The 27407-nt window shown below is 36.5% G+C and overlaps 1 protein-coding gene across 5 annotated transcripts in view; it reads right to left on the bottom strand.

Moving 5' to 3' along the window:
- The window catches only part of Thoc2 (THO complex subunit 2), a 121797-nt gene that overhangs the window by 37169 nt on the left and 57221 nt on the right, over positions 1–27407 (bottom strand). For all 5 annotated transcript variants that reach the window (XM_070039782.1, XM_070039779.1, XM_070039781.1 and 2 more), the window contains exons 12-22: positions 26710–26905; positions 24073–24114; positions 23571–23701; positions 23369–23470; positions 14490–14574; positions 13352–13445; positions 12662–12742; positions 10227–10323; positions 6917–7034; positions 5669–5848; positions 1852–2016 (exon numbers count right to left, since the gene is read on the bottom strand). In XM_070039782.1, the coding sequence (XP_069895883.1) occupies positions 1852–2016; positions 5669–5848; positions 6917–7034; positions 10227–10323; positions 12662–12742; positions 13352–13445; positions 14490–14574; positions 23369–23470; positions 23571–23701; positions 24073–24114; positions 26710–26905 (1291 nt within the window). The remainder of the gene's footprint in view (positions 1–1851; positions 2017–5668; positions 5849–6916; positions 7035–10226; positions 10324–12661; positions 12743–13351; positions 13446–14489; positions 14575–23368; positions 23471–23570; positions 23702–24072; positions 24115–26709; positions 26906–27407) is intronic.

The following is a 27407-nucleotide window of genomic DNA, read 5'->3' as shown; positions in this document are numbered from 1 at the left end:
ACCTAGTTCTTCAAGTTCACATATTAACTCAAAGGGAGACTCACAAACAGCTACCTGGGTGAACAAGACATTACTGAACAGAGCTAATATTAACTTTGTGCTGTATTTCTGATTGCTGTTCAAAAAGGTATTGCTGGCCCCAAAGTCTGAGAAGTCTTTGGTTGAATCAGTCCCAAAGTGGCTTGTTATTGAAGGAACCTAGTCGTCCTCTAGTACTCATACACTTTACTTTCTCATCAAAGGCTCTTCAAGAGAAGATTTTACCTAAGAAGCAAAATCAGCTCAGGTTGAATGCTCATCCAGTGCATGGTTGCTGGGAATTCCCTTTCCAGAAGAGCCTTTGCATAAAACACTTAACCCTACCTAGGCTATATAACTACCTCTATATTACTTCTGTGTTTCCTTCTTCAACTTTTAAGAATGAAATGTCACTTCTTTCATTAGATTTGTATCTCTTAAAAAACAAAGAAATACTATTTTACAAAGACTAGAAATAAAGGTGGTTATTGACACAAATGACCTTCTCTATTTTATTTGCTAGAGTTCACTACTGTTGATTTCTATGTACACTTTCCAGCATAGTACAGGGCAAGGGGGAATCCTGAGATGAAGCAATTAGGTCTTCCTTCTTTCTATAAACTGAGACTCATCTACCTTGGAGTATGTCAGTAATCCATGACATAAATACACAAAGATAGCATATAGTCTCTACACTGACATTCTAAAGGCAAACACAAGGCTTATTCTTTTATCACATTCATTTCCCCTGAGAGTATATAGCATAAGTAATCAAATCAATTAACATTAGTTAATTGTAGAAGGAAATGGAAACTGTAGTTGTTGGTATGTAAATACCAACTGTTGATGGTTGATAATATGTTCAACTGAACCTCAAACTTCTCAGTACCTTTTTTGCAAATCTCTCTATATAATCCATGTCCTTACTGGGAACAAAGAAAGGAAAGGATCAAAACTTTCTCAAAAATCTGAAGTGAAAGCCCTGTATAGTTATAGACTTTAAAACAATTTTTTTAAAAAAATTAATCAAAGGGGCAGAATCCAAAACAAAAGAAAAATGAAAAACATGCTGGGCCTCAATGAACTGACCATTGCCTCAAGAGGATAGGCAAAGTATGTTTCATGAATAGTCACGGTTTATCTCCTCTCCTATATGGTTACCTGAGTTTCAATAGGCACTACTGAAAAGTTCATTTTGGGGCAGACTTTTTTAATGGTTTTATTTAGGTGGATAGAAGCAACAAATACAAACATACTCTTACTAGAAGATAAAACAACAGAGAAAGCAAGACTTTTTAAGGGGAGGAGGAGTTGCTAAAACATTCTTTCTAGGCATTATGAATAACAGTAGTCAACCACCTGAGAGGAATATTCTTAAGACAAAGAGGACACTCGTCAAGAAAGCTTTCCTGAATGACATACCCTTAATCACAGGCATCAAAATCATCTAGTGCTTGTTAACAAACAAAACCAAAACAAAAACCAAAATGCCCAGAAGTCCCAAGGTACTCTTCTTAAGTTACTGAAGTAGAATTTTTAACAAGAGGATAATACTGAATTTTTAAGATGCTTCTTAAGTGATTCTCATCCATACCAACATTTGAGAACTACATTTTGATAAATATTAATTGATAGGACAATAAGAATAAAGTTACAGAACTGGTAAGATCTATTTTTAAAAGGAAAAATCTTCATTATATATTGTTCAGAGTGAATATACACAAAATAATAACTCTCCAAAAGACAATCTATATCTTTACCAAAGGAAAATGTATTAACAAATGAAACATTTTTGAAAGCATTCTTGAATTGTAACAAAGATACTGTACTTACCGAAATATGGTGTGCATACATTGGCCTAGACAGAAAAAATGCTGCATCATGGGGTGTATGAAATTCATTACAGAGCACATCAATTGAAGGCACTCGCTTTATATAATCTTCTGTGCTTAGATTTGATGCTAAAAACCCACCAAACTGTACCAGGGTATCATGACACTATATTTTAAAAATAAGAGAAAAATACATATAAGTTACTATTGTACAACTCTAACAAACATACTGCAAAAATGATTAAGATGTTATTAAGTAACATTTTAAATAATAATCCAAATTGCATTTTTACAACAAGCACAAAACTGGAGAACATTGTGATAATTAAAATAAGCAAGGCATAAAAGACATTCACCACATCTTCCCACTCATATGGAAGCTAAAATATTTGACTTTGCAGAAATAGAAAGTAGAATAGTAAATAGTTACTAGAAGTGGGGCAGATGATGGAACATGAGTAACAAAATACAGTTAAATAGGAGGGATAAGCTCTAGTTTTGCATAGCATATAATGGTTAACTACTATAGTAACAATGTTCTATGTATTTTTTACAAAAACTAGAAAAACTCAGTTTCTCAAGACAAATGACAAATGATTGAGATGGAAATGCTTTTTGCAAATTTGATTGTTACACATTATATGCATACTATGCTGAATTATCACAATATATCCCATAATATGTACATTTATTAGGTAGGAAATTAACAGTTTTAAAAATGTAAAACAAGATCTGGGAAGGTGGCTCAGTGGTAGAGCGCTTGCCTTGCATGCCTGAGGCCGTGTTTGATTCCTCAGCACCACACAAGCAGAAAAAAAAAAGCTGGAAGTGGCGATGTGGCTCAAGTAGTAGAGTGCTAGCCTTAAGCTGAAGAGTTGAGGGACAGCGCCCAGGCCCAGAGTTCAGGCCCCACAACCAGACCCCCCCAAAAAATGTAAAACAAGTCTAATGTTGTACACTAAACAAGAAAACGAGGAGGGGGAACATGAACAAAAGCTATACATGGTAACGAATACCGACACTAGGAAGCCAGAGGCAAAAGAATCATAAATTCAGGTTCAGCATGTGTTACATAGGCTTTCTTGAGACCCTGTCTCAAAAATGAAGAGGAGAAAAGGAATCCAAAGTTTGCATCTAGAAGGATAAACCACAAATATAATTACATAATCATAAAAAAGGGGCTCATGCCTGTAATCCTAGCTACTCAGGAGGCTGAGATCTGAGGAACAAGACTCAAAGCCAGCTGGGGCAGAAAAGTCTGTGAGATTCTTATCTCCAATTAACTGCCACAAAAAAAGGCTAGAAGTAGAGCTGTGGATCCAGTGGTGGAGCACTAGCCTTGAGCAAAAAAAAAAAAAAAAAAAAAAGCAAAAGAGCTCAGAGAAGCATCCAGGAACTGAATTCAAGCACCAGGAGAGACAGAGACAGGGATAGGAACAACGACAAGGACACCACACAGACACACACACAGGCCCTGATAGGTTGACTAATACAATGCTTTAATAGCCAATTCATTCTCTTAGGTTCCAAGATATTGTTCAACACTTTTAGAACAAATTTACCTAAAATCACATATAAAAATATGCATAAATAAGAATTCAAGCCGGGCACGTGTGGCTCATGCCTGTAATCCTAGTAACCAGGAGGCTGAGATCTGAGGATTGTGGTTCAAAGACAGCCCAGCCAGAATGTCCCTGAGACTCTTATCTCTAATAACCTCCAAAAAGCTAGGGGTATAGTATGGTTCAAAGTAGTAGAGCTTGCCCACTGAGGAGTTTTTAAAGGCTCAAAATATGCTAAACCCATTGGTAGCTATGTATTTGGTTTCTTTGTATGTAATAACACATAACTTCTGTTTTGCTTTTTTTTTCTTTCATTCACAGTGTTATCCACAATGAAATTTTGTCTAGGAAATCTGAAATAAAACTTGGCAGCCTTTTTAATAACTCCAAATAAAGTGATAACAGCAAAAAAAAAAAAAAGTAGTAGAGCTCTGCCCTAAGCAAAAGATCTCTGGTACAATGACTAGGCCCTGAGTTCAAGCATCATGGTAGAAAGAAAAAAAAATAAACAAAAAGAAATCAAGTCATTTATGATTTGAAAATTAAAATTTAAAATACATTCACAAATACATTATATTTGGGGGGGGGGGGGCTGGGTGTGGGGCTTGAACTCTGGGCCTGGATGTTGGCCTTCAGCTCTTCAGCTCAAGGCTAACATTCTACCACTTGGGCCACAGCATCACTTTCCATTTCCTGGTGTTTTTTTGGACTTTCCTGTCTGGGCTGGCTTTGAATCCCCATCTCAGATCTCAGCCTTCTGAGTTGCTAAGGTTACAGTATGAGCCACCAGTGCCTGGCTATATTCATAAATATTAAGAGGGCTGAGAATGTGGCTTAGTGGTAGAGTGCTTGCCTAGTGCATGCATGAAGCCCTGGCTTCAATTCCTCAATACCACATAAACAGAAAAAGCCAGAAATGGTGCTGTGGCTCAAGCTGTAGAGTGCTAAGCTTGAGCAAAAGAAGCTCAGGGACAGTGTCCAAATCCTGAGTTCAAGCCCCAGGACAGGCTAAATAAATATATACATATACATATATATATGTAGAGAGAGAGTGTGTGTGTGTGTGGTGTGTATGTGTGTGTACACAGAGAGAGAGACAGAGAGAGAGAGAAAGACAGAGAACTGAAATCTGTGATGTGGCCACATATTATAAAGAAAAAAATAGCAGCTACTCTACTGTGATTGAAATTACACAGATTTCTTCAACTGCACTGGACATTGACCAAAATGAACTAAGCAACTCAATGGCAGCGATGGAGGGAAGGAACAAGTAGGAAAGAGGGACCAGCTGATGCTATGTAAAACAAAAGAAATGTACATATCACCCAATGTGGAAGAAATAACTGTATTGCAAAGCTCATAGAACTCATAAATGTTATAGACCATGATAGACAATTTGTCCTAAGAAAGTTAGAATGTGTTTGTGACTTTAACTAAGCTTCACTATCCCACAATACTGTGAAAATTGGGACATTATGTAACCACTTAATCACAATAAAAAATCTGAAAAAAAATAAGCTATGTACATATAACCATATAAGATGATGTTAAGAGAAATGAACCCCAAGATAGGGACACAAGTGTTTTTTCTTTCTTGCTATTGTTTTTAATGTATTTAAAATTTACTGTGATTTTTTTGTTTCTCTTTTATGTTCTTCCCCCATGGTATAACCCGTTTTCATTGTATTTGACATCAGTGACCTGCATCTTGTATATACATTTTTCTAATTTGGGGAGGTAAAGGGAAATAACAAAATGCTGAAATAAGGATACAGGTTGACTCATTGTAACAATAAGATGTACAGGACATTATGTTAAAAGGGAACTTTACAACTTGGGGTGGGGGAGAGAGGATTTGGGGAGCTGGGGAGGAAAGGGATCGTAGGGGAAAAACAAAGGAGGGGATAATGATGCTTGATAGAAAATGTACTTATTATCTTACTCATGTAACTGTAATCTTTCTGTACAGTATTTTTACAATAAAAACCTATTAAAAAAGAAATTACAGACTTCTGGAGATCAGGAACAAAAGAAAATAAACAAGCTGAATTTGAAGGAATTTGATTATGTACAAAAACACTCCAACAATTTTTAAATACTGTAATTTATGCAGAAAAAGGTGGCAGTCTTTGACATTAGAGCTGTTCCATGCTCATATAGTATGCAAAAGTGGTATTTCTTCAAATTATATCACATTTTCCATTTCCTTTTATCAGGATTAAAAACTACATCAATAGAAAGTCTACTTTAACTTACCTGGTCATATAGTTTTCCAACAAGTTTCAAATGTTTCTCTCCACCCTCTTGAAAGATTACCCCATTCCTTTGCTGAGCCATAAGCAAACAAAGAGGAAGAGCAAGATCATGATCTAATAGGGCATCTTTTAATCTCTGAGAAGATTTTTTAGTGTTTCTGATCTGGCCAAAATAACCACCCTGCATAAGAGAAGACAAAATTTTACTGGTTTATAGTATGCAGCCATGTTATCTGACTTAAAGAGGACATTGTAAAAAAAAAAAAAAAAGCTGAGTTGTGACCTTAAAATAAAAATTGCTCTATTCTACATTTCTTCTCCTTCAATTACTTATTTTAATAACAGTATTATTGAGTATACTCTGGCCTAAATGTTTAAGTTTCTGGATAATTTCCATCTGCTAACTTATAGTCTCTTAAAAGGATTGTTTTCAATGTAGATGAGCTTTAATAAAGTATATTAAAATTTATATCACTAAGAATAGCAAATACCAAGCTGAGAGCCAGTGGCTCACACGTGTAATTCTAGCTACTCAGGAGGCTGAGATCTGAGGATGGGGATTCAAAGCCAGCCCCGGCAGGAACGTCCATGAGACTCTTATTTCCAATTAACAACCAAAAAACCAGAAGTGGCACTATGGCTCAGTGGTAGAGCTCTCGCCTTGAGCTAAAGAGCTAAGGGATGGCACCCAAGCCCAAAGTTCAAGACCCACGAACAACAAAAATAAAAAGAAACAACATAGGATACTAAATACCACAGAAGATCTACCATTAATTTTTAGCACAACCTCTCTCAAAATACCTTACTATCTTGTCCTCACTTTTCCTAGGATGATTTCAGATAACACACCATGAAGGACATAGGCACTGTGATGCACCATCATAAGGCTACTGACTTACTGTACAAGTTATTTGAATATAAGTATACCAAAATATAGTTTGCTAACCAAATACATCAATCTGATAACCAAAATAGCAGATATCATATAGGATAGATATGTTGGTCAAAATGATGACTCATATTCTAAGCAAGAGTTAAGTAGGAAGACATAAGATCTCATCATGCTGTACAGAATGGACCTCAAATAAAAGTTATGGTCTACTTCTGCATTTACTCATTTAAGATTTTGGAAACATGGTTGATCATGAGTAACTGGAATTTCTGAAAAGTAAAGCCATGGAAAATGAGGAACCAGTGCACATCTTAAATCTAAAAACTCAAGAAACAACAAAAAAAAAAGCAATCTGACCTCAGCTTTGAGCTGCTCCCCACCAGTCATGGCCTCTAGTTGCTCCATTGTCATTTCTTCTGTAATTTCAATTCCTGCCATTTTCTGTACCACTTCTTTCAGTATAAGCAGATCAAAACTATTAGAAAAAATAATTAGAAATAATCTGTAGTTAAAGCTTAAAATAGAAAAATAACCATACATTATAATATATTGAAACACCTTCATTCTTTAAATATAATTATAGGGGAGAGGGCTAATGTGATTTTTAAGAAAAAAATTGCATTCCCAGGACTACCTTAAGAGTATCCTAAAAAGCACTCATGCTTATTATTTACTTTCATTTACTACTATTCCATGCTTGTATTTACATTCACTTACTACTTACTAGCTAACAAACACAAAAATACAGTATATATGCTAAACCTCAACTTTACCTATTTTAACATTTTTATTACTTGTTTTAATTTACTTACTTTGTAATTTCGCCCCCCTCATTCCATATTCCTCCCTTCAACACACATAGACACAGAGTTATAGTTTGAATATGAAATGTCTCCAACAAGGTCATATGTTGAAGGTTTGGTGGTACCACAAAGTTCTGGAAACTTTCAGTAATGAGTTCTAGCTACAGGAAGTGGGTAAAAGGCTTCATGGTCCTGCAATCTGTATCTTGCCACTGGTCCCTTCCTTGCTCACTCCTGCTTCCTTCCACCATGTTCTACTTCACTATGAGCTCTGAAACAATGCAGCTAGCCAACTATGAACTGAAACCTCTGAAACCCTAAATCACAATATTCTTTTCCTCTTTTTAAGTTTTTTCCTAAGAAATTTATCACACAGCAAGAAACTAACATGCATACAAACAACCTTTTTAAGTATTTGGGGGTAAATTATTTAAATCATGGCCTCTACTTTCTGGAATTCCTAAAAATGAATCCCAAAGCAAGGCACTGGTGATACAGGCCTATAATCCTAGCTGCTCAGGAGGCTGAGATCTGAGGATCATAGTTCAAAGCCAGCTTATTCAAGAGACTCTTATCCCCAATAAATCACCCAAAAGCCAGAAGTGGTGCTGTGGCTCAAGTGGTTCAGTGATAGCCTTGAGTGAAAAAGCTCAAGGACTGTACATACCACCTTAGGCCTGAGTCCAAGCCCCAGGACCAGCAAAAAAAAAAAAAAAAATCCTAAGAATAGAGCTATTATGTCATACAAGCACAGCACCCTTATCAATTTTAGTAATTAAGGTTTAATCTATAATTTATACTGCATTTTTATAAAACCATAATGTTCTTCACATTGTCATTTTCCTCAAACAGCAAATATATTTCTAATAGCAAAGAGCCATCTCTGTAAACAATCCTATTACTAAAATTAAAGCTGTAGAATAGTCACAACCACATAGATAAAAGGAAAGGAAAATGCAAGGGAAAGGGAAGCTCCAAATTTTGACATCTAAGCCCAAGATAGTACTTATTTAGCCAACCCTAAGCACATTAGAAATGTGTCAACATATTTCAATAACAGTCTTGCTACATAGCTAACCTCAAACTTGTGATATTCCTATGGTAGCCTCCTAAATCCTGAGATTATAGTTATGCAGAGCAATACCTGGCTTAGCAAGTATCAATTCTCACTGACTCATGTCTGTAATCCTGATTTATTCAGGAGGATGAGATCTGCCAATCCAGGCAATGAGATCCCTTATCTAAAGCTAGAAATGGCACTGTGGCTAAAAGTGGTAAAGCACTAGCCTTGAGCAAAAAAAAGCCCAAAATGAAAAATCAATGGAAATAACATCTTGTGACTTCTAAAATTTTCAAAACAAGGGCTGGGAAGGTGGCTCAGTGGTACAGCACTTGCCTCACATGCATGAGGCCCTGGGTTTGATTCCTCAGCACCACATAAGCAAAAAGAAAAAAGCCGGAAGTGGCGCTGTGGCTCAAGTGGTAGAGCCTTGAGCTGAAGAGCTGAGGGACAGCACCCAGGCCCAGAGTTCAGGCCCCACGACCGGAACCCCCCCAAAAAATAAATAAATAAATAAAAATAAAATATTCAAAACAGACAGGTGTCAGTGGCTCATGCCTGTAAATCCTAACTACTCAGGGGGCTAAGATCTAATTCAATGCCAGACCAAGCAGGAAAGTCACTTATCTCCAATTAACTACTAAAAAGTTGAAAATGGTGCTGTGACTCAAAGTGGTAGAGCACAAGCCTTGAACCAAAAAGCTCAAGGAAAATGCCCAGGTTTCAAGCCCCAAGACTGGTACCAAAAAAAGTTTTAAAAAGTTTTCTTATATCCTTATCACAATTGTTTTCAACTGGCTTTACCTTTATAGTTTTTCAAACCAAGATGGCCCTTGTGCAAATTAGAATATAAGTACCAATGAAATACTTTTTACTTAAACTATGCTTCAATTAGATCAATACAGAAAATTGAGTTACAGATTAAAACATGTGCCCTCATACTTGTACAGAGAAAAGAGTAAAATGTACAGGAGTTTATCTGAGAAGTAAGCATATCAAGAATGATATGCAAACACAATTCTGAGTCTGTATATTTTTTCCAAGAACCCCAAAGAAGAATCTGTCAACAATTGCTTTAATACTTGTTTAGAATATCAGATTGCTTTTAATCTTCCTTTGCACTGTCAGAAAGTTTCAGAAAACTGTTTCCAATTCTCTGATTTTCCCAATCTAGAAGTGATTAGGATTATTATACATACTAATTCAAACACTAGGCCCAAAATAAAATAAAGTAGTCATACAAAAAACATTCATAAAGCATATGCTTTTATATCTCTCTCAATTTCACATTCAAAAATTAAGTGTTTACAAATACTATAAACTCCCTTAAAAAACATGTTCCCAATCATAAGTTCAATATGGCCTAAAGATCAATTACTATTCAATAATAAGCAAAAGTACAGTATATTTTGTTATAACTGGATTTAAAATATACCATACATTAACCATTTATTCAAAAGCCTAACAGGTGAAAGTGTCTTTTTAATGAGTTACAGACAAAACCAAATATCACATTTATGAAAACGGTAACTTTTATGTATTATGTTCTAACTGCTCTTAATTAAATAATTCTATACCTGTAATCAAGTACTCAAGAGGCTGAGAAAAGAGGATACTCAGTTGAATACTAACTTGGGTTACGCAGTGAGACCGTCTTCAAAACAATCCAATGGAATACTATACAAATACGTAGGCAACAATTCTACTTGAGCCTCCAAATCTTTGAAGATAATAGTAATTTCAGTATTTCCAAACTACCAGAAGTGCTTTATTAAATTTCATTTATATATAATTAATTGATTACCTTTTGCCTGCTTTTAGTTGATTGGCCACATATTGAAGAAGACCAGCAAGATCAATTGGATATTTACGAAAAACTGCACCACAGAAACTAGCCAGACCTATATGAAGTAAAAAGAGGTAATCATAAGAAGAATAAAAAATACTTCAAAAAACAAAAAGGATGTGTCATTTCTTCAATACTTAAATTCTAAGATAAAATTAAGGCAGGAATATTGTTGCTGATGCTCTGGAATTTTATAATAATGGCTAGTATTATCAGTATACATATGATAGACACTGTATCAAGAACTTTATATTGATTCATCCTCTGGTTAGGTCATTTTAAGTTGCTAATCTCTTAGAGACAAATAATGAACAGTTCCATCATGTAACTACCTTGTGGCAGTGGCTCAAACCTATACAGCCTATTAGAACACTACAAAATGCTGCATAACACTGAGAAAACGAATATTTAACAGCAAAATGTCCAAACCTCAAAGTTTAAGTCAAACTGGGGTAATGGTACATGTCTATAAAGACAGCACTCAGAAGGGTGATATATAGGGACAGTGAGTTTGGTGTCAACATAGAAGAGTAAGCTCCTATCTTTAAAAGAGTTTTGAAAAAAGAATAGGAGTTTAAGTCAAATGCCTACTACTTATAGGGTTTAAGGAAAAAGGTAAATTATTGTTAGAAAACAAATTTTAAAAAAACTAACTGTAGCAAACAGTTCTTATCTTGAGTAGAAAGCAAACTCCAATCAAGATAACAGATTCAAGTAGTCTGTAGCTAATTCAACAATTTGCTAAGTAACTATATGTTATCTACCAAAACACAGGTCAAGGTCCTATACTATAGTCCAGTAAGGGAAAAAAATATAAACTGAAATGATTGCCATGAATACCAAGTTCCATGGCAATACAAAAGAGCAGCACCTACCAATGCTCTGTAAATTAGAGCAACAGCAGGGAAAACTTTCCAAAGAAAATTACCCCTTAAGTTAAAATCTAATGAATAAGCAAAATACAAAATGAAGAAATCAAGTTGGCATGAGAATATATAAGGGGCCAGGTCATTGTGCTGCCATTGTAATCCTAGCTCTTCAGGAGTCTGACATCTGAGGACTGCAATCTGAAGGCAGCCTGGGCAGGAAAGCTTATGAAATTCTTATTTCCAATTACTAGCAAAAAGTCAAAAGTGGAGCTGTGACTCAAGAGCTATAGTACCACCCTTGAGCAAAAACACCTAAAAGGGATAGTACACAGGACCCGAGATCGAAAAATACACACGCACGCGCGCATGCGAGCGCGCACACACACACACACACACACACACACACACACACAGTAAATCAAGAAAATAACAATTGCAAAGGTCCATAGAAAGTACAAAAAGTCCAATATTAACAAAATTAACAGAAAGAAGGTTAAAAATAAGATTAGAATAATAGGGATTTGATTCTAAAATAACTTCTGTGATTAAGTATTTTCAGGTTTACAGGACAATGGGGACCCACTGTACATTGCAGATATGAAAAAGTTGCTAGTAATCAAAGTTACAAAAAACAAGAAGATATGACTATATCTCATTAAGTCTTTGTGCTTTTACAATGTTAAGAACCTCAGGAAAGGGCTGGGAAGGTGGCTCAGTGGTAGAGTGCTTGCCTTGCATGCCAGAGGCCCTGGGTTCGATTCCTCAGCACCACATAAGCAAAAAGAAAAAAGCCGTGGGCTGGGAAGGTGGCTCAGTGGTAGAGCGCTTGCCTTGCATGCCTGAGGCCCTGGGTTTGATTCCTCAGCACCACATAAGCAAAAAGAAAAAAGCCGGAAGTGGCGCTGTGGCTCAAGTGGTAGAGCGCTAGCCTTGAGCGGAAGAACTGAGGGACAGCGCCCAGGCCCAGAGTTCAGGCCCCATGACCAGACCAAAAAAAAAAAAAAAAAAGAACCTCAGAAAAGAAAGGGAAAGATTAGTTTCCTTAATATTAAAAGGACTTCGGAGGTGAAGACAGGAAGATTATGAATCTGAGGCCAACCTGGGCTATGAAAAACAACAAAAAGGAACTGGTTATTGAGTCCTGCAGCTCATTCCCCTTAGTGGATTTTCCTTTCACTTCATTAATAAACTCTGTTCCCTACTTTTAAAAAAGAATAAGGAAGAGAAGGAGAAAATAAAGAGAAGGGGGAGGAAAGAGAAGGGTATTTTTCCAACACCCCAATAAAAGTTGCTTCCCCAAGTTTTATCAAGAGTAATAATTCTCTCTTGAATAAGGAAAATTAATATAATTTAACTATATAAAATTAATATGAATTTACTAATAAATCTTACTTAACTAGGACTTGGTCCCTTCACAGAACAAACTGAATGGTTAGATATTCTACTTTAACTAAGCTTAGGTAACAGAAGTCAAAGCATGCAGTTAACAACAATAAAAAGTCCACCCTTTGTAAAATAACTTACTCTGAAGCCAGCTTGAGATGGTTGTGTCATCATGCTTCATTCTCTCCTTTTCTGGATTAGCTAAAGCTTCTATGATACAATCTTTCATAAGTTAAGAAAAAAATTATAACGACATCTCCGAGAACCATAAATATAGAAAAATTGCTGTATCTTGGGAAAATAATTGTTTACAATAAATTACTGCAAAGTATTGACACATACATTACATTGTAGCATCAACTCTTCACCTTTAATCTCATTTACATCTTTTAGCAAGGATACTTCTTTGTGCTCAAGGCTAGTGCTCTACCACTTGAGCACAGTGCCGCCTCTGGCTTTTTTGAGTAGTTTAATGGAGATGAGTTGCATGGGCTTTTTCTGCCCATGTTGGCTTCAAACCACAATCCTCAGATCTCAGCCTCCTAAGTAGTTAAACTCTTATTCCCAATTAACCTCCAAAGAACTGGAAATAGAACTATGGGCACAATGGTAAAGCACCAACCTTGAGAGTAAAATGTTAAAGAGACAATGCCCAGGCCCCTTGAGTCAAGCTGTAATGCTGGTACTGAAAATAAAAAATCTGGTCTCTCGAGGGCATGTTTCAAGTGGTAGAGTGCCTGCCGATCAAACCCAAGACCCTTAATTCAAACCCTAGAACCCCTCAAGAAAAAAATCTATGAAATTAATGTATTTCTTCACATGAAAGGATACAGGCCAAGACATCGTAATTCAATGAAGTAAGATATTTTAATGAATCAACCACAGGTGTTATTAAGTTATCATACTTCTGTATTTGTGACAAGATCTGAAAGAAATCAACAAAGAACAGATGGTATTAACTAAATAAAACAGGATTTATGTCATCTAAATTGTGGCTACAATTTTTCAAAAGAAAAATGCAAGTGTTTATAATAAAAGTGGCTACCTATCATTTCATATGTATATAAAATTACTATTCAATCATTTCCTTAGAGAATACTTTAGACTATATTTTCCAATTAAGAAATGGTTTTGGGGCTGGGAAGGCGGCTCAGTGGTAACGCTTGCCTTGCATGCAGGAGGCCCTGGGTTTGATTCCTCAGCACCACATAAGCAGAAAAAAAAAGTTGGAAGTGGCGCTGTGGCTCAAGTGATAGAGTGCTAGCCTTGAGCTGAAGAGCTGAGGGATAGCGCCCAGGCCCAGAGTTCAGGCCCCACGACCAGACCCCAAAAAGAAATGATTTTAGAGGAAACTAAACTTAGATTTGGAGGAGATAAAAGTTAATCTTATGTTAAATGTATTTCAGAATTACAAAACACCAGTGTTAAACTGAATCCACACAATAAAATGCTATTCAAATGTTTCTAAAAATACAATAATACCTTCCATTTGCTCACCCTTCCTCCTTCCCTTTCTGCACACCACCTCTTTTCTTCCCTCCAAAAAAAGACAAAGATATGCTCCCAGAAATCAAATCATGTTCAACAAAGTAACATTAGACTGACTATAACAGTAGCACTGCTAATGAGTTACTAGTAAGGAGCCAATGTTAATATATTATGAACTGTTTTATTTTTAGCATAACCTGACATTTGCTCATTTTTCCTTAAAACAATTTTACTATAGAATTCACAAACTTTATAAAACATGATGACAATTTGCCTTGTGAAGATTAAAACGTGTATGTGACTTTAAGTAACACTATCCATAATATTGTGAAATCTGTGTAATCAATCTCAATAAAAATATTATTAAAACATTTTTCAAGTACATCATTCCATTTTAAAACTATATTATTTTATTTCCATATATTCTGACTTTTTTTAAAAAAGAAAAATCCCATAAAGTAATATTCATTTCAAAACATACATAATCAAATAAAATGGTTGGATTGCTGTGGCTTAACTTCCCAATTTGCCTTCCTGAAGGTTTCACGTTTTCCTTGGTCAGACGCCTACAAGGGAAGACAAAAGTGGCAGAATTATCTTTTAAAATATTACTCATTATGCATACAAGTTTAATCACACCATGGGATAATTCCTTTCCAACTATACAAAGTGGATCCAACTGAATAACTACACTACTGCAAAAGGGGGGTTATTTTGGCTAGGCTTACTCAGAGTTTATACTACATGCTTAATATTTATAACATATGATTTCACCTTTATTTTTGACTGGGGCTTGAACTCTGGGCTTGGGCACTGTCCCTGAGCTTTTGCACTCAAGGCTAGTGCTCTACCACTTGAGCCACAGCTCCACTTCCAGCTTTTTGTGGTTAACTGAAGATAAAAGTCTCAAGAACTTTCCTGCCAAAGTTGGCTTCAAACCATATCCTCAGATCACAGCTTCCTATGTAGAAAGAATTACCAGCATGAGGCACCAATGCCTGGTTATAATTCCACTTTATAGTAATAGTATATAAAGCAGTAAAAATCGGGGCTGGGAAGGTGGCTCAGCGGTAGAGCTCCTGCCTTGCATGCCTGAGGCCCTGGGTTCAATTCCCCAGCACCACATAAGCAAAAAGAAAAAAAAAAGCCAGAAGTGGCGCTGTGGCTCAAGTGGTAGAGTGCTAGCCTTGAGCTGAAGAGCTGAGAGACAGCACCCAGGCCCAGAGATCAGGCCCCACGACCGAACCCCCCCCCCCAAAAAAAAAGTTCTCTGCTTTCCATATTAAAGGTTAACAATTTTTTACTAATTTTCTTCCTGTTTATTTGTTCCTCTGTTCATTGTTTTGTTGTTGTTTTCTTTACAAAAACTTAAAATTTTAAATCAAAAAAATTCTTACAGCTCAAAGTAGGGTACCAGTACTCACATCTACAATTCTAGCTATTCAGGAGGCTGAGAACTGAGGATTACAGTTCAAAGCAAGCCCAAGCAGAAAAGTCCCCAGAGGTGTTACTCAAGTGGTACAGCACCAGCCTTGACCAAAGAAACTAGGTAGAAAGTGCAAGGCCCTGAGTTCAAGCCCAAGTACTGGCACAAAAAAAAAAAGAAAGAAAGAAAGAAATTCTTAGAGCTCAAACCAATCATTACACAGAAACAACATTTTTGAGATTATTACAAAATGAATCCAGAAACTTGAACCATGAAAAGGCTACAAATATACAAGTGAGGAAGTGGCTCTGTGGCTCAAAGTGGTAGAGCACTAGCCTTGAGTAGAAAGAGCTCAAGGACAGTACCCAGGCCCCAAGGTCAAGCCCTCCCCACAAAAAAAAATTAAATATACAAGTGAAAGAAATTATTTTTTCTAAAATGAAAATACAACGAAATAAATTATGAATTCAAATTATAATTTTTGTTTATTTATTTGTCAGTCCTGGAGATTGAACTCAGGGCCTGGACACTGTCCAGGAGCTTCTTTAGCTCACAAAGATAGCATTCTACCACTTGAGCCACAGTGCCACTTCTGGCTTTTTCTGTTTATGTGGTATTGAATAATTGAACCCAGCACTTCATGCACTCTAGGCAAGCACTCTACCACTATGCCACATTCACAGCACATGAGTTCAAATTCTAATTTAAAGAATGGAATGATTTTCAAAATAATGAACTTGATAAAATTGTTCTAAAAAGGTTCTCGTAGCCAGGTACTAGTGGCTCATGCCTGTAATCTTAGGTTCTCAGGAGACTGCCTAGGCTAACTTTAAAGTAGGATCATTAGATCTTAGCCTGTTGAGGTACTAAGGTGGTCAGCATGAGCTACCTTGTTTTGTTATGTTTCATGTTGAAACAGGGTCTTACTGTGTAACCCAGGCTGGCCTTGACCTCTCTATCCTCCTGTCTCAGACTCTAGAGTGCTGGGAGTATAGGCATGTACCAAACCCCTAGAACACGCCCAGCAACGGTCAAGTCATCAAAGGTCTTTGAAATAAAGGAATAATACAAAGCAGTATATATAATACGCCAGATAAAAGAAATACGGTTGTAGAGAAAACAGATGAGAAGGATTTCATTAATTTAATAATACTTAATATTAAATTCTCTAGTAAATTACTTCATTTAGTACCTATCATACGTAGTACTGGCTCCATGGATGATGCCTGTTGTTAAGCTAGAAACTACATCTGAGAATTCAATAACTCATTCAGGCAAACCAGAACTGATATTTTCTCCTGCAATAATACTTTATAATAACTTTTTCCTGTAATAACTAGATTAGATAATTCTCTTATCTTTCTATAGTAGTTTATACCTCATTATAACATCAATTATTAAACAAGATTGTGATAATACACATGCCTACTTTCCCAGAAGACTGTAACCAGAGACAATATCACCAGGCAAAGACGATATCATTGCATACTATTAAATCTAGCAACACTAGAGATTGCATGATTTATAAGAATATACATGAATTTTATCAAAGAAACGACAATTGATGATAGTCTCATTAAAAACGTGAAATATAACAAGTATCTTTAGTCTCTAAAATGATACTAAACTGGATACACAATTTTTACATTTCGGGGCTGGGAAGGTGGCTCAGTGGTAGAGCGCTTGCCTTGCATGCCTGAGGCCCTGGGTTCGATTCCTCAGCACCACATAAAGAAAAAAGCCGGAAGTGGCACTGTGGCTCAAGTGGAAGAGCGTTAGCCTTGAGCTGAAGAGCTGAGGAACAGCGCCCAGGCCCAGAGTTCAGGCCCCATGACCGGACCCAAAAAAAAAACCCAATTTTTACATTTCAACTTCAAATAGTTTACCAGGAAATAGAACCAATATCATTTTTATATTGCAATGTTACAAATGTTAAAGCAAACCAATAAAATGTAGAGATTTCTCAAAATCTGGTTCCCAGTAGAAGTTCTTCACAATTCTATTATGGTAACTTTCTGGGAAGGAAATGTCTAAAACTTTGACTGCATTATGCAAAGTAATTGTATTATGCAAGTTAAAGAATAGCAACAGGATATAGTATCCTACAGTATCCTATAATGTGATGCATTTAACAGGATGTTTATTAGCTTTTATACACTATCTTACAAGTCAAAATGTGTTAGAACAAAAATTGATAGCCATTTTACATGCAACATAGAATCAGCTTTACCTTCAGCAAATAATTATGAGCTTCCTTAAAACTGTAAAATAAATTAGAGCCAGATGTAACTTAGAATATGAAGAAAAATGACAATGTACAAAGGACTCTGTATGAGCGTGATAGGGAGAGAGAGGAGGCATCCCAGAAGTTTATACAGGAATATATAAGCGTGAGGAAGCTACTCAAAAACTAATACAGGATTTGCATGAACAACTTGAGAATACTCAAAGAGAAAGGGAGGAATGGCGTGAGCAGGCTGAGAACACTCAAAGAGAACTGCAGGAATCCCACGAACGCGAGGAAGCTAATCAAAGAATAATACAGGAATTGAGAGACCAGGTAGAGAATACACAAAGATCACTAAAGGCATCCATAGAATCCATTAACAAAGAGCTGAAGGAAGTCAGGGAGACCACAAAGGGAAAGCTGAATGGAACCCAACAGAAGGAATGGGAGTCCAAAGAAACCATATCCAATCAACTAAGTGATTTGAGGACAAACACTGAACACCAAATTAAGGAAGTAAAGAGATTCATACAAGACCTAAAACAGAGCTTCAACAAAGAACTTGAAGCCATCAAAGCTGACCAATTAGAAGGAAAAGAGATAAAAAACAAAGTAGAGAGTCTTGACAGCAGGTTAGACCATGCAGAAGATCGAATCTCAGGGATTGAAGACAGCCTAGATATTATAGAGAAAGAACATACAACCATCTAAGACAAGTCCAAGAAATATGATAGATCTATCCAACACCTGGAAGACACCATCAGAAGGCCTAATCTAAGGATAATGGGTGTAGAGGAGCACCTAGAAACAGAAGTTAATGGTCTAGGAAATTTGTTTAACAGGATACTAGCAGAGAACTTCCCAAACATGCAAAAAGATAGGCCTATTCAGATACAAGAAGCCTTTAGAACCCCAAATAGACCAGACCAGAATAGGACATCCCACCGTCACATTATAATCCACACAGGATCCACTCAGAACAAGGAAAAGATCCTTAAAGCTGTCAGGGAGAAAAGGGTAATCACCTATAAAGGGAAACCAATTAGAATCACCTCAGATTTCTCAGCAGAGACAATCAAAGCAAGAAGAGCCTGGAATGATGTATGCCATGCCCTAAAAACAAACAACTATCAACCAAGAATACTGTACCCAGCTAAACTCTCCTTCATAACTGAAGGCCAAATAAAAACCTTCCACAGCAAAGAAAAATTGAAACAATACATCTCCACCAAACCAGCCCTACAAAAGATTCTTAAAGATGTCCTACACATAGAAAACCAACAAGACCACAATAAAGGCCAACAAACTGCACCCAAACTGAGAATCCAAGAACCATAGGAAGAACCCAGTTTTCGCAGCCCCCAAGAAGGTGGATAACATGGCAGGAACTCCCAAATACCTCTCAGTCCTATCTCTTAATGTTAACGGACTGAACTCTCCAATTAAGCGACATAGACTGTCTAGTTGGATTAAAAAACAAGACCCTTCTATCTGCTGCCTGCAGGAGTCACATCTTACCCGTAAAAACAAACACATTTTCAAAGTTAAAGGCTGGAACAAAATCTACCAAGCAAACGGCCCTCATAAACAGGCGGGAGTGGCAATCCTAATATCAGATAAAATAGACTTCAAACTAAAATTCGTGAGAAGAGATAAAGAAGGTCGCTACATACTAATTAAAGGATCTCTCCTTCAGGAGGATATTACAATTCTAAATATCTATTCGCCAAACAATGGAGGACCCAAATTTATCAAAGAAACACTACTTTCCCTCAAATCCCATATAGATCCAAAGACATTAATTGTTGGGGATTTTAACACACCACTCTCCCCACTAGATAGATCAACTCGGCAAAAACTCAACAGAGAAACCGCAGATCTAAACAGCTGCATAGATCAACTAGACTTAACAGACATTTACCGAACATTTCACCCAGCAGCATCAGAATACACGTTCTTTTCAGCAGCACATGGAACGTTTTCTAAAATAGACCACATTTTAGGCCACAAAGCAAACTTGTCTAAATTCAGAAACACTGAAGTTATACCTTGCATTCTCTCTGACCACAAGGGAATAAAATTAGAACTCAACACCAAAAGCCACCAAAGAAAGTCCGGTATCACATGGAGGCTGAACAACACACTGCTGAATCATGAGTGGGTCATAGAAGAGATTAGAAAGGAAATTCAAATGTTCATGCTATTCAACAAAAATGAACACACAAATTACCAGCTCCTCTGGGGCACAGCAAAGGCAGTACTCAGAGGCAAGTTTATAGCTCTGAGCTCCTACATCAACAAATTGGAGAGATCTGAAACTAACAATTTAATGACACATCTAAACCTCCTTGAAAAAGAGCAGCAAGATAAACCCCAATCCAGTAGACGGAAACAAATAATCAAAATTAAATCAGAATTAAATGAATTAGAATCCAATAAAACTATAGAAAGAATCAACAAAACAAAGAGTTGGTTCTTTGAAACACTTAACAAAATTGACAGACCCTTAGGAAATCTTACCAGAAAAAGAAGAGAACACACCCAAATTAATAAACTCAGAGATGAGAATGGAAACATCACCACGGAAACAACCAAGATTCAGATCATTATAAGGGAATACTTCTCAAAACTTTATGCTAATAAGTTTGACAACTTGGCAGAAATGGACCTCTTCCTAGCAAATATTGACATGCCAAAACTAAACCAAGATGAGTTAAACTATCTTAACAGGCCCATATCAAGCATTGAAATAGAAACAGCAGTAAGAGACCTCCCAGCTAAGAAAAGTCCAGGACCAGATGGTTTTACAGCGGAATTTTACAAGGCCTTCAAAGCAGAGCTCACACCAATACTCCTCCAACTCTTCAATGAAATTGAAAGAGAAAGCTCACTACCGAACACATACTATGAAGCCACCATAACCCTCATCCCAAAACCAGGCAGGGACTCATCAAAGAAAGAGAACTATAGACCCATTTCTTTGATGAACATTGATGCAAAACTTCTCAACAAAATTTTGGCCAACCGACTTCAACAATTCATCCAAAAAATCATACACCATGATCAAACAGGATTCATTTCAGGGATGCAAAGCTGGTTCAATATATGCAAATCAATTAATATTATTCATCACATCAACAGGAGCAAGAACAAGAACCACATGGTTATCTCAATAGACGAAGAAAAAGCATTCGACAAGATCCAACACCCCTTTATGATGAAGGTTTTGGAAAAATTAGGAATCCATGGAACATTCCTCAATACAATAAAGGCTGTATATGACAAACCCACAGCCAGCATTATACTCAACGGTGAAAAACTAAAGCCATTTCCTCTTAACTCAGGAACAAGACAAGGATGCCCACCCTCTACACTTCTCTTCAATCTAGTATTAGAATGCCTAGCTACAGCAATAAGACAAGATGCAGACATAAAGGGGATCCAAATAGGGAAAGAAGAAATAAAACTCTCCCTCTTTGCAGATGACATGATCTTGTATTTAAAGAATCCCATAGACTCCACTCCCAAATTACTCAAGCTGATTCAAAACTTTGGCAAAGTAGCAGGTTATAAAATTAACCCCCAAAAATCAATGGCTTTTCTGTATGCCAACAATGAGAAAAGTGCGGCTGAAATTAGGAAAGCAACTCCATTTGTAATAGCCCCACAAAAAATAAAATACCTAGGAATTAACTTAACTAAAGAAGTGAAGGACCTCTACGATGAAAATTATAAAATCTTGAAAAAAGGAAATCAACACAGAACTTAAAAAATGGCAAAACCTCCCATGCTCCTGGATTGGAAAGATTAACATCGTGAAAATGGCAATACTTCCCAAGGCTATCTACAAATTCAACGCGATACCTATCAAAATTCCACCCTCATTCTTCAAGGAAATAGAAGAGGCAATCCAAAAATTCATATGGAACAATAAAAGACCCCAAATAGCAAAAACGCTCCTCAACGGAAAGAACACTCTTGGAGGAATATCAATACCAAATTTCAAACTCTACTATAAAGCCATAGTAATCAAAACAGCTTGGTATTGGCACAAGAACAGACCTCAGGACCAATGGAATAGAATTGAAAACCCAGAAATGAACCTACAGACCTATAGCCATCTAATCTTCGATAAGGAAGCTAAAACAATAGAATGGAAGAAAAACAGCCTCTTCAGTAAATGGTGCTGGCAAAATTGGTTAACTACATGTAGAAAACTAAAGCTAGATCCTTATATATCACCCTGCACCAGAATCAACTCCAAATGGATCAAAGACCTTGAACTCAAAGCAGACACTCTGAAAACATTACAGGATGGAATAGGAGAAACCCTAGGTCTCCTTGGCTCAGGCCGAAATTTTCTGAATAGAGACCCGGAAACACAACAAATCAAAGAAAGGTTGGACAAATGGGATTGCATAAGGTTGCAGAGCTTCTGCAGGGCAAATGACATAGCTAGCAAGATCAATAGAAAGCCCACCGATTGGGAGAAGATCTTTACTAGCCATACAACAGACAAGGGTCTCATATCTAAAATATACTTGGAACTCAAAAAATTAAACCACCCAACAACAAATCCTCAAAGAAACAACTGCCCAATAAATAAGTAGGCGAAAGACTTAAAGAGAAGCTTCTCTGAAGAAGAAAGAAGGATGGCCAATAGACACATGAAGAAATGTTCAACATCCCTAGCCATAAAAGAAATGCAAATCAAAACAACATTGAGATATCACCTCACTCCAGTTAGAACAGCAAAAATCAAGAACTCTAACAACAACAGATGCTGGAGGGGATATGGACAGAAAGGAACCTTACTTCATTGTTGGTGGGAATGTAAACTTGTTCAACCACTTTGGAAAGCAGTATGGAGGTTCCTCAAAAGATTTCACATAGATCTCCCCTATGATCCAGCAATCCAACAAGACCACACTAAAGCTACTAGCACAACTGTGTTTATTGCAGCATTATTTACCATAGCTAAGATATGGAACCAACCCAGATGCCCCTCAGTAGATGAATGGATCAAGAGAATGTGGTATATATACACAATGGAATTCTATGCCTCCATCAGAAAGAATGACATTTCCCCATTTCTTAGGAAATGGAAAGGCTTGGAAAAAATTATATTAAGTGAAGTAAGCCAGGCCCAAAGAAACATAGGTCCCATGGTTTCCCTTATTTGCAATATCTAGTACAGGTATGAGTCAAGCGGAAAAGGTCAGATAATGTGATGTTAGGAAAACGAACCCTTAAATATGTATTTTAATGTTTTCGTTTCTTTCATGCATGTGTTTCTAACACATTTATAAGATTATTTCTTTGTTGCTTTGTATGTCCCTCCCCCACAGTGTAACCCCCACTTTCACTATATTTGATGTCAGTATAACATGTGGAGGAGATGGGGACAAACAAGTCGTTTAAGGATTCAGGTGGACCTGTTGCAACAATGAGAAGTACAAAATGTTGTCAAAACCAGCTTTACAATGTCGGTGGGGGGGGGAGGGGGGTATGAGTGGGTGGGGGGGAGGGGGGAGGCTGGGAAGGGAGGTGAAGGGTAAACAAAGGAGGAGGTTGCAATGCTTGGTAAGAAATGTATGCATTATCCTGCCCATGTAATTGTAACCCCTCTGTACAGTATGTTCTCAAATAAAATAAAATGAAATTAAAAAAAAAAAAAGAATATGAAGAAAAATTAATTTAAACTTACTTCATGATATATTTGGCTCTGTCTATTGTTTGAGCTTTAACTTTTACTAAAAGTGGATGACCATTATAGGTTTCATTCTTCCACTGGCCATACAGACGGTATCTTTAAAAAAAAATGATGAAACGAAGAATTAGGAAAAGTCAAGTACTAAAGTCTAATACACTAGAATTCCTGTTGTTAAAAATATGAAACAATTATTTACCTATGTTGATAGGGAAATGTTTTAAACATTCCCCACAGTTCCTCAGACATACAAGCATTGCAGTCCATCAAAGAAAGAGATGGAAGTAGTACCTGATCAGTAATACTAAGCAAACAGCTAAGGATAACTTCCTGAGAAGGAGAAAAAAATTATTTCAATAAGAGATCCACATTACCTTCAAAATTATGATAATCTTAAGAGAAATGACCATTTCTAGATCTCATAACAGTTTCCTACATTTTCCTACACCCAAGATAGCATGGGATGAGGAAAGGAAGGGTATTGTTGATACTTTCTCAGCATGTTAATCTTCAACATACAATATTAATCTTAAAAAACAACAGTGTGAGTTACTAAAAGCTATAAAAGCTATATTTAGCATTTAAAATATAAATTCATTATTTAAACAAATGATTAAGTCTTCCTCATACTAAAATTTGGAGTATGCTGCACTTCTAGACAAATATTTGACACATTATTAGATTTTTTACCAGTCTCTTACCGTTTTGTCTTTATCTTCTTGTTTGGTTCCTTCAGACTGAAACTGAAATTTCAAAAATTAATTGAATGCACAAAGTTTGAAATTATGCCATCAATTTAGTGTCTTGATTAGAAAAAATTAACTTTTATATTTAATTATTTAACTTTTATTGTTTTTTACATGAAACACACATGCAGATTTTAAATATAACCTAATAGCAATTAACATTTTAAAATTTCATGAACAATTCTAAACTCTAAACCATTCTTCACATCCATGAACATTAAGTACTACTTTTACAATCCAATTCATTTCTCATTTTCAAGATCATTTAAATCAAAGCATCCTAAATATGATGTACGTTTTTATTATTAAATATTATAAAACCATGTCCAGGGCTGGGAATGTGGCTTAGTGGTAGAGTGCTTGCCTAGCATTCATGAAGCCCTGAGTTTGATTCCTCAGCACCACATAAACAGAAAAGGCCGGAAGTGGCACTGTAGCTCAAGTGGTAGAGTGCTAGCCTTGAGCAAAAGGAAGCTCAGGGACAGTGCCCAAGCCCTGAGTTCAATCCTCAGGACTGGCAAAAAAAAAAAAAAAAAAACCTGCATCTAGCACAATCATTTAGTTATAAGGCATTTGCATTTTTTCAGCCAGATTTCCTCTACAGAATAAGTAAAATTAAACATTAATACAACAAAAATATTGAACAATTTTTAAATGTTTTAATTCACTACCAAAATAATTCCTAAAAAAATAAACCCAAAATATTAACAGCATTTCTGACAAAGACCAAACAATTGCTTAAATGGGACTGGAAAAAATGGGTGTATATTATACCAGCGATTTGCAGATGGGCCCTTAAAGTGATGTGCTTGGCAATGTCTAGTCATTTAAAATAAAATAGAGTGATAATAAATTGTTACATATATAAAGTTTTATGCAAACACAAACACACACGTGCATACACCCCCACACACATACACATGGGTTGAGTGTTAGAATAATGTGGACAGGCCAAAGAATGACTAAAGCATTGGCACCTAAAAACAAGACTTATGGAAGGGATATATTTCAATATCAAGTTGAAGAAGGGCAAAAGTTAATATGAAGCTAATAAGTATCTTACTTTCTTGATAGATAATCATATAGGGTATTTTCAGTATGTATGTACTTTCAGGCTTCAGTATTGTAATGCATGGTACCATAACAGGGAAGGCTAACTCCCTTGCTACATTTTGACGTAACACTAATTTAGGAAACATCTTATTATCTCTATGAAAAAATGCATATAAAAAGAAAAATGCATATATTTTCTTTTTTGGGGGGGGAGGGTCCGGTCGTGGGGCCTGAACTCTGGGCCTGGGCGCTGTCCCTCAGCTCTTCAGCTCAAGGCTAGCACTCTACCACTTGAGCCACAACGCCACTTCCGGCTTTTTTCTTTTTTTGCTTATGTGGTGCTGAGGAATTGAACCCAGGGCCTCATGCATGCAAGGCAAGTGCTCTACCACTGAGCTACCTTCCCAACCCTATATTTTCTTTTTCTAACTGAAAATTGAAAGGGCATGGAGGCAGGCACTGGTGGCTCATGCCTGTAATCCTAGCTACTGAGGAGGCTGAGATCTGAGGATAACAGTTGAAAGCCAACCTGGGAAGGAAAGGCTGTGAGATTCTTATTTCCAATAATCACTTAAAAATCAGAAATGGAGCTATAGCTCTAAGTGGTAGAGTGTTAACAGTACCTAGGCTCTCAGTTCAAGCCCTAAAACAAGGATAGATGAATGAATGGATGGAATGAAGGAGAGAGGGAAGGAGGGAGGAAGGGAGGGATGAAAGGAAGGAGGAAGAGGAAGGAATTAGAGAAGGAGGGAGAGAGGGAGGGAGGGAAGATATAGTTTCCTTTCAGACAACAAGTCAATATGCATTCTATCAATAAATAAGGAATTATGTACAGAAGAATAGACTGACAGAAACACAGCTAAAGAATTGTTCCATTTTGTCTGGTCATAATGAATTTATAATTCTGGTGTCATATATCAGAATATATATTAAGGTATTCCATAATTGAAAAAACTAGAGTTTTTTAGTTTAATATGTAAAGAGTTTAAAGCACGTAAGCTATTCCTTCCCTAGAATACTATGATACAAGAAAACTAATAAAGCTGCACATACAAATATATCTTCTCATTGAAATAAAATCTGTTTCTAAGCTGTCCTTATGAGTTTTTAGTATCCTTTTGTCTCTAAAATTATAAAGCAGGAAAATTTGAAAATGAAATGAGAAAGAAGACAAAGGCATTTAGAAGGGCAGTAAGAAATCTTCCTACCAAAGGCTGATTAGAACAAGGAACAAAAAAAATAAGAGGGACATGTACATAAAAGCGCTCGCACGCGTCCACACACACACACACACACACACACACACACACACACACACACACACACACACACACACACACACACACACACACACACACACACACACACACACACACACACACACACACAATGAACTTCCCACAAACCTTACTCAACATAGCCTTTGTTAATTTGGGCTCACTTTTTTACTTGTTCCTAAAAATACTACTAAGTACAAATATACTCTCAGTCTTTTCATTTCAAAATTTACTTTTTTCCATGAAGAAACATCTTACTAACCTCCTTCATAAATGACTTGCCTATGCGCACCACTTTTGCAAATAAAATGGGATCATGAGAAAGGTGAGGACCAAGGTAACAGAACATATTGAATACATCTCTCCTCAAATCTTCATAGCTCTCTGCTTGCTTTGGTGCTCTCTTATTTTGCAAAGCATCAACAGGTGAGCCTTTAGCACCTTTAGGAACACCAACTCTATAAAAAGAATTCAAATTTATAAACATATATACACACATACTATATTGTATCCTTCAAGTTAACACAAATCAGTAAATAAATATTTTCTTGTTCACATTTGCCTTCTGTATTTTAATCATTCCTTATTATATCAAATAACTCCAACTCCCAACTAATGGAAAAACAAAAACAATATTTAATACAGAATAAAATCAGAGCTCAAAGAACAATGCTTCAAATTAACAAGAAAAGGAAACCAGGGAAATGTAAATCTCAGCATTTAATTATATCATATAGCTAGTTTCAAGAATTTGGATCTGGGAATGGGGAATAAGGAATGGGCCTCAGGTATATTGGAAGATGAGACATAAGAATATGGCTGTAACAACACTGACTTAAGTGAATAAAAAACATTTATTACTCTATCTGGGTTTCCTACCTACACTGAGTATGTAGGAAATGGTAGTAGGAAAAGTAAGCTGAACAATCAAAGGTGTCATACTAAAAAGTACCACATGGC

This window comes from Dipodomys merriami, unplaced genomic scaffold (genome assembly GCF_024711535.1).
Source record: "Dipodomys merriami isolate MVZ:Mamm:240054 unplaced genomic scaffold, mDipMer1.0.p SCAF_3, whole genome shotgun sequence".
NCBI lineage: Eukaryota > Metazoa > Chordata > Mammalia > Rodentia > Heteromyidae > Dipodomys > Dipodomys merriami.
The sequence above is the reverse complement of the archived record's forward strand: the minus strand, read 5'-3'. Positions and strand labels throughout refer to the sequence as shown.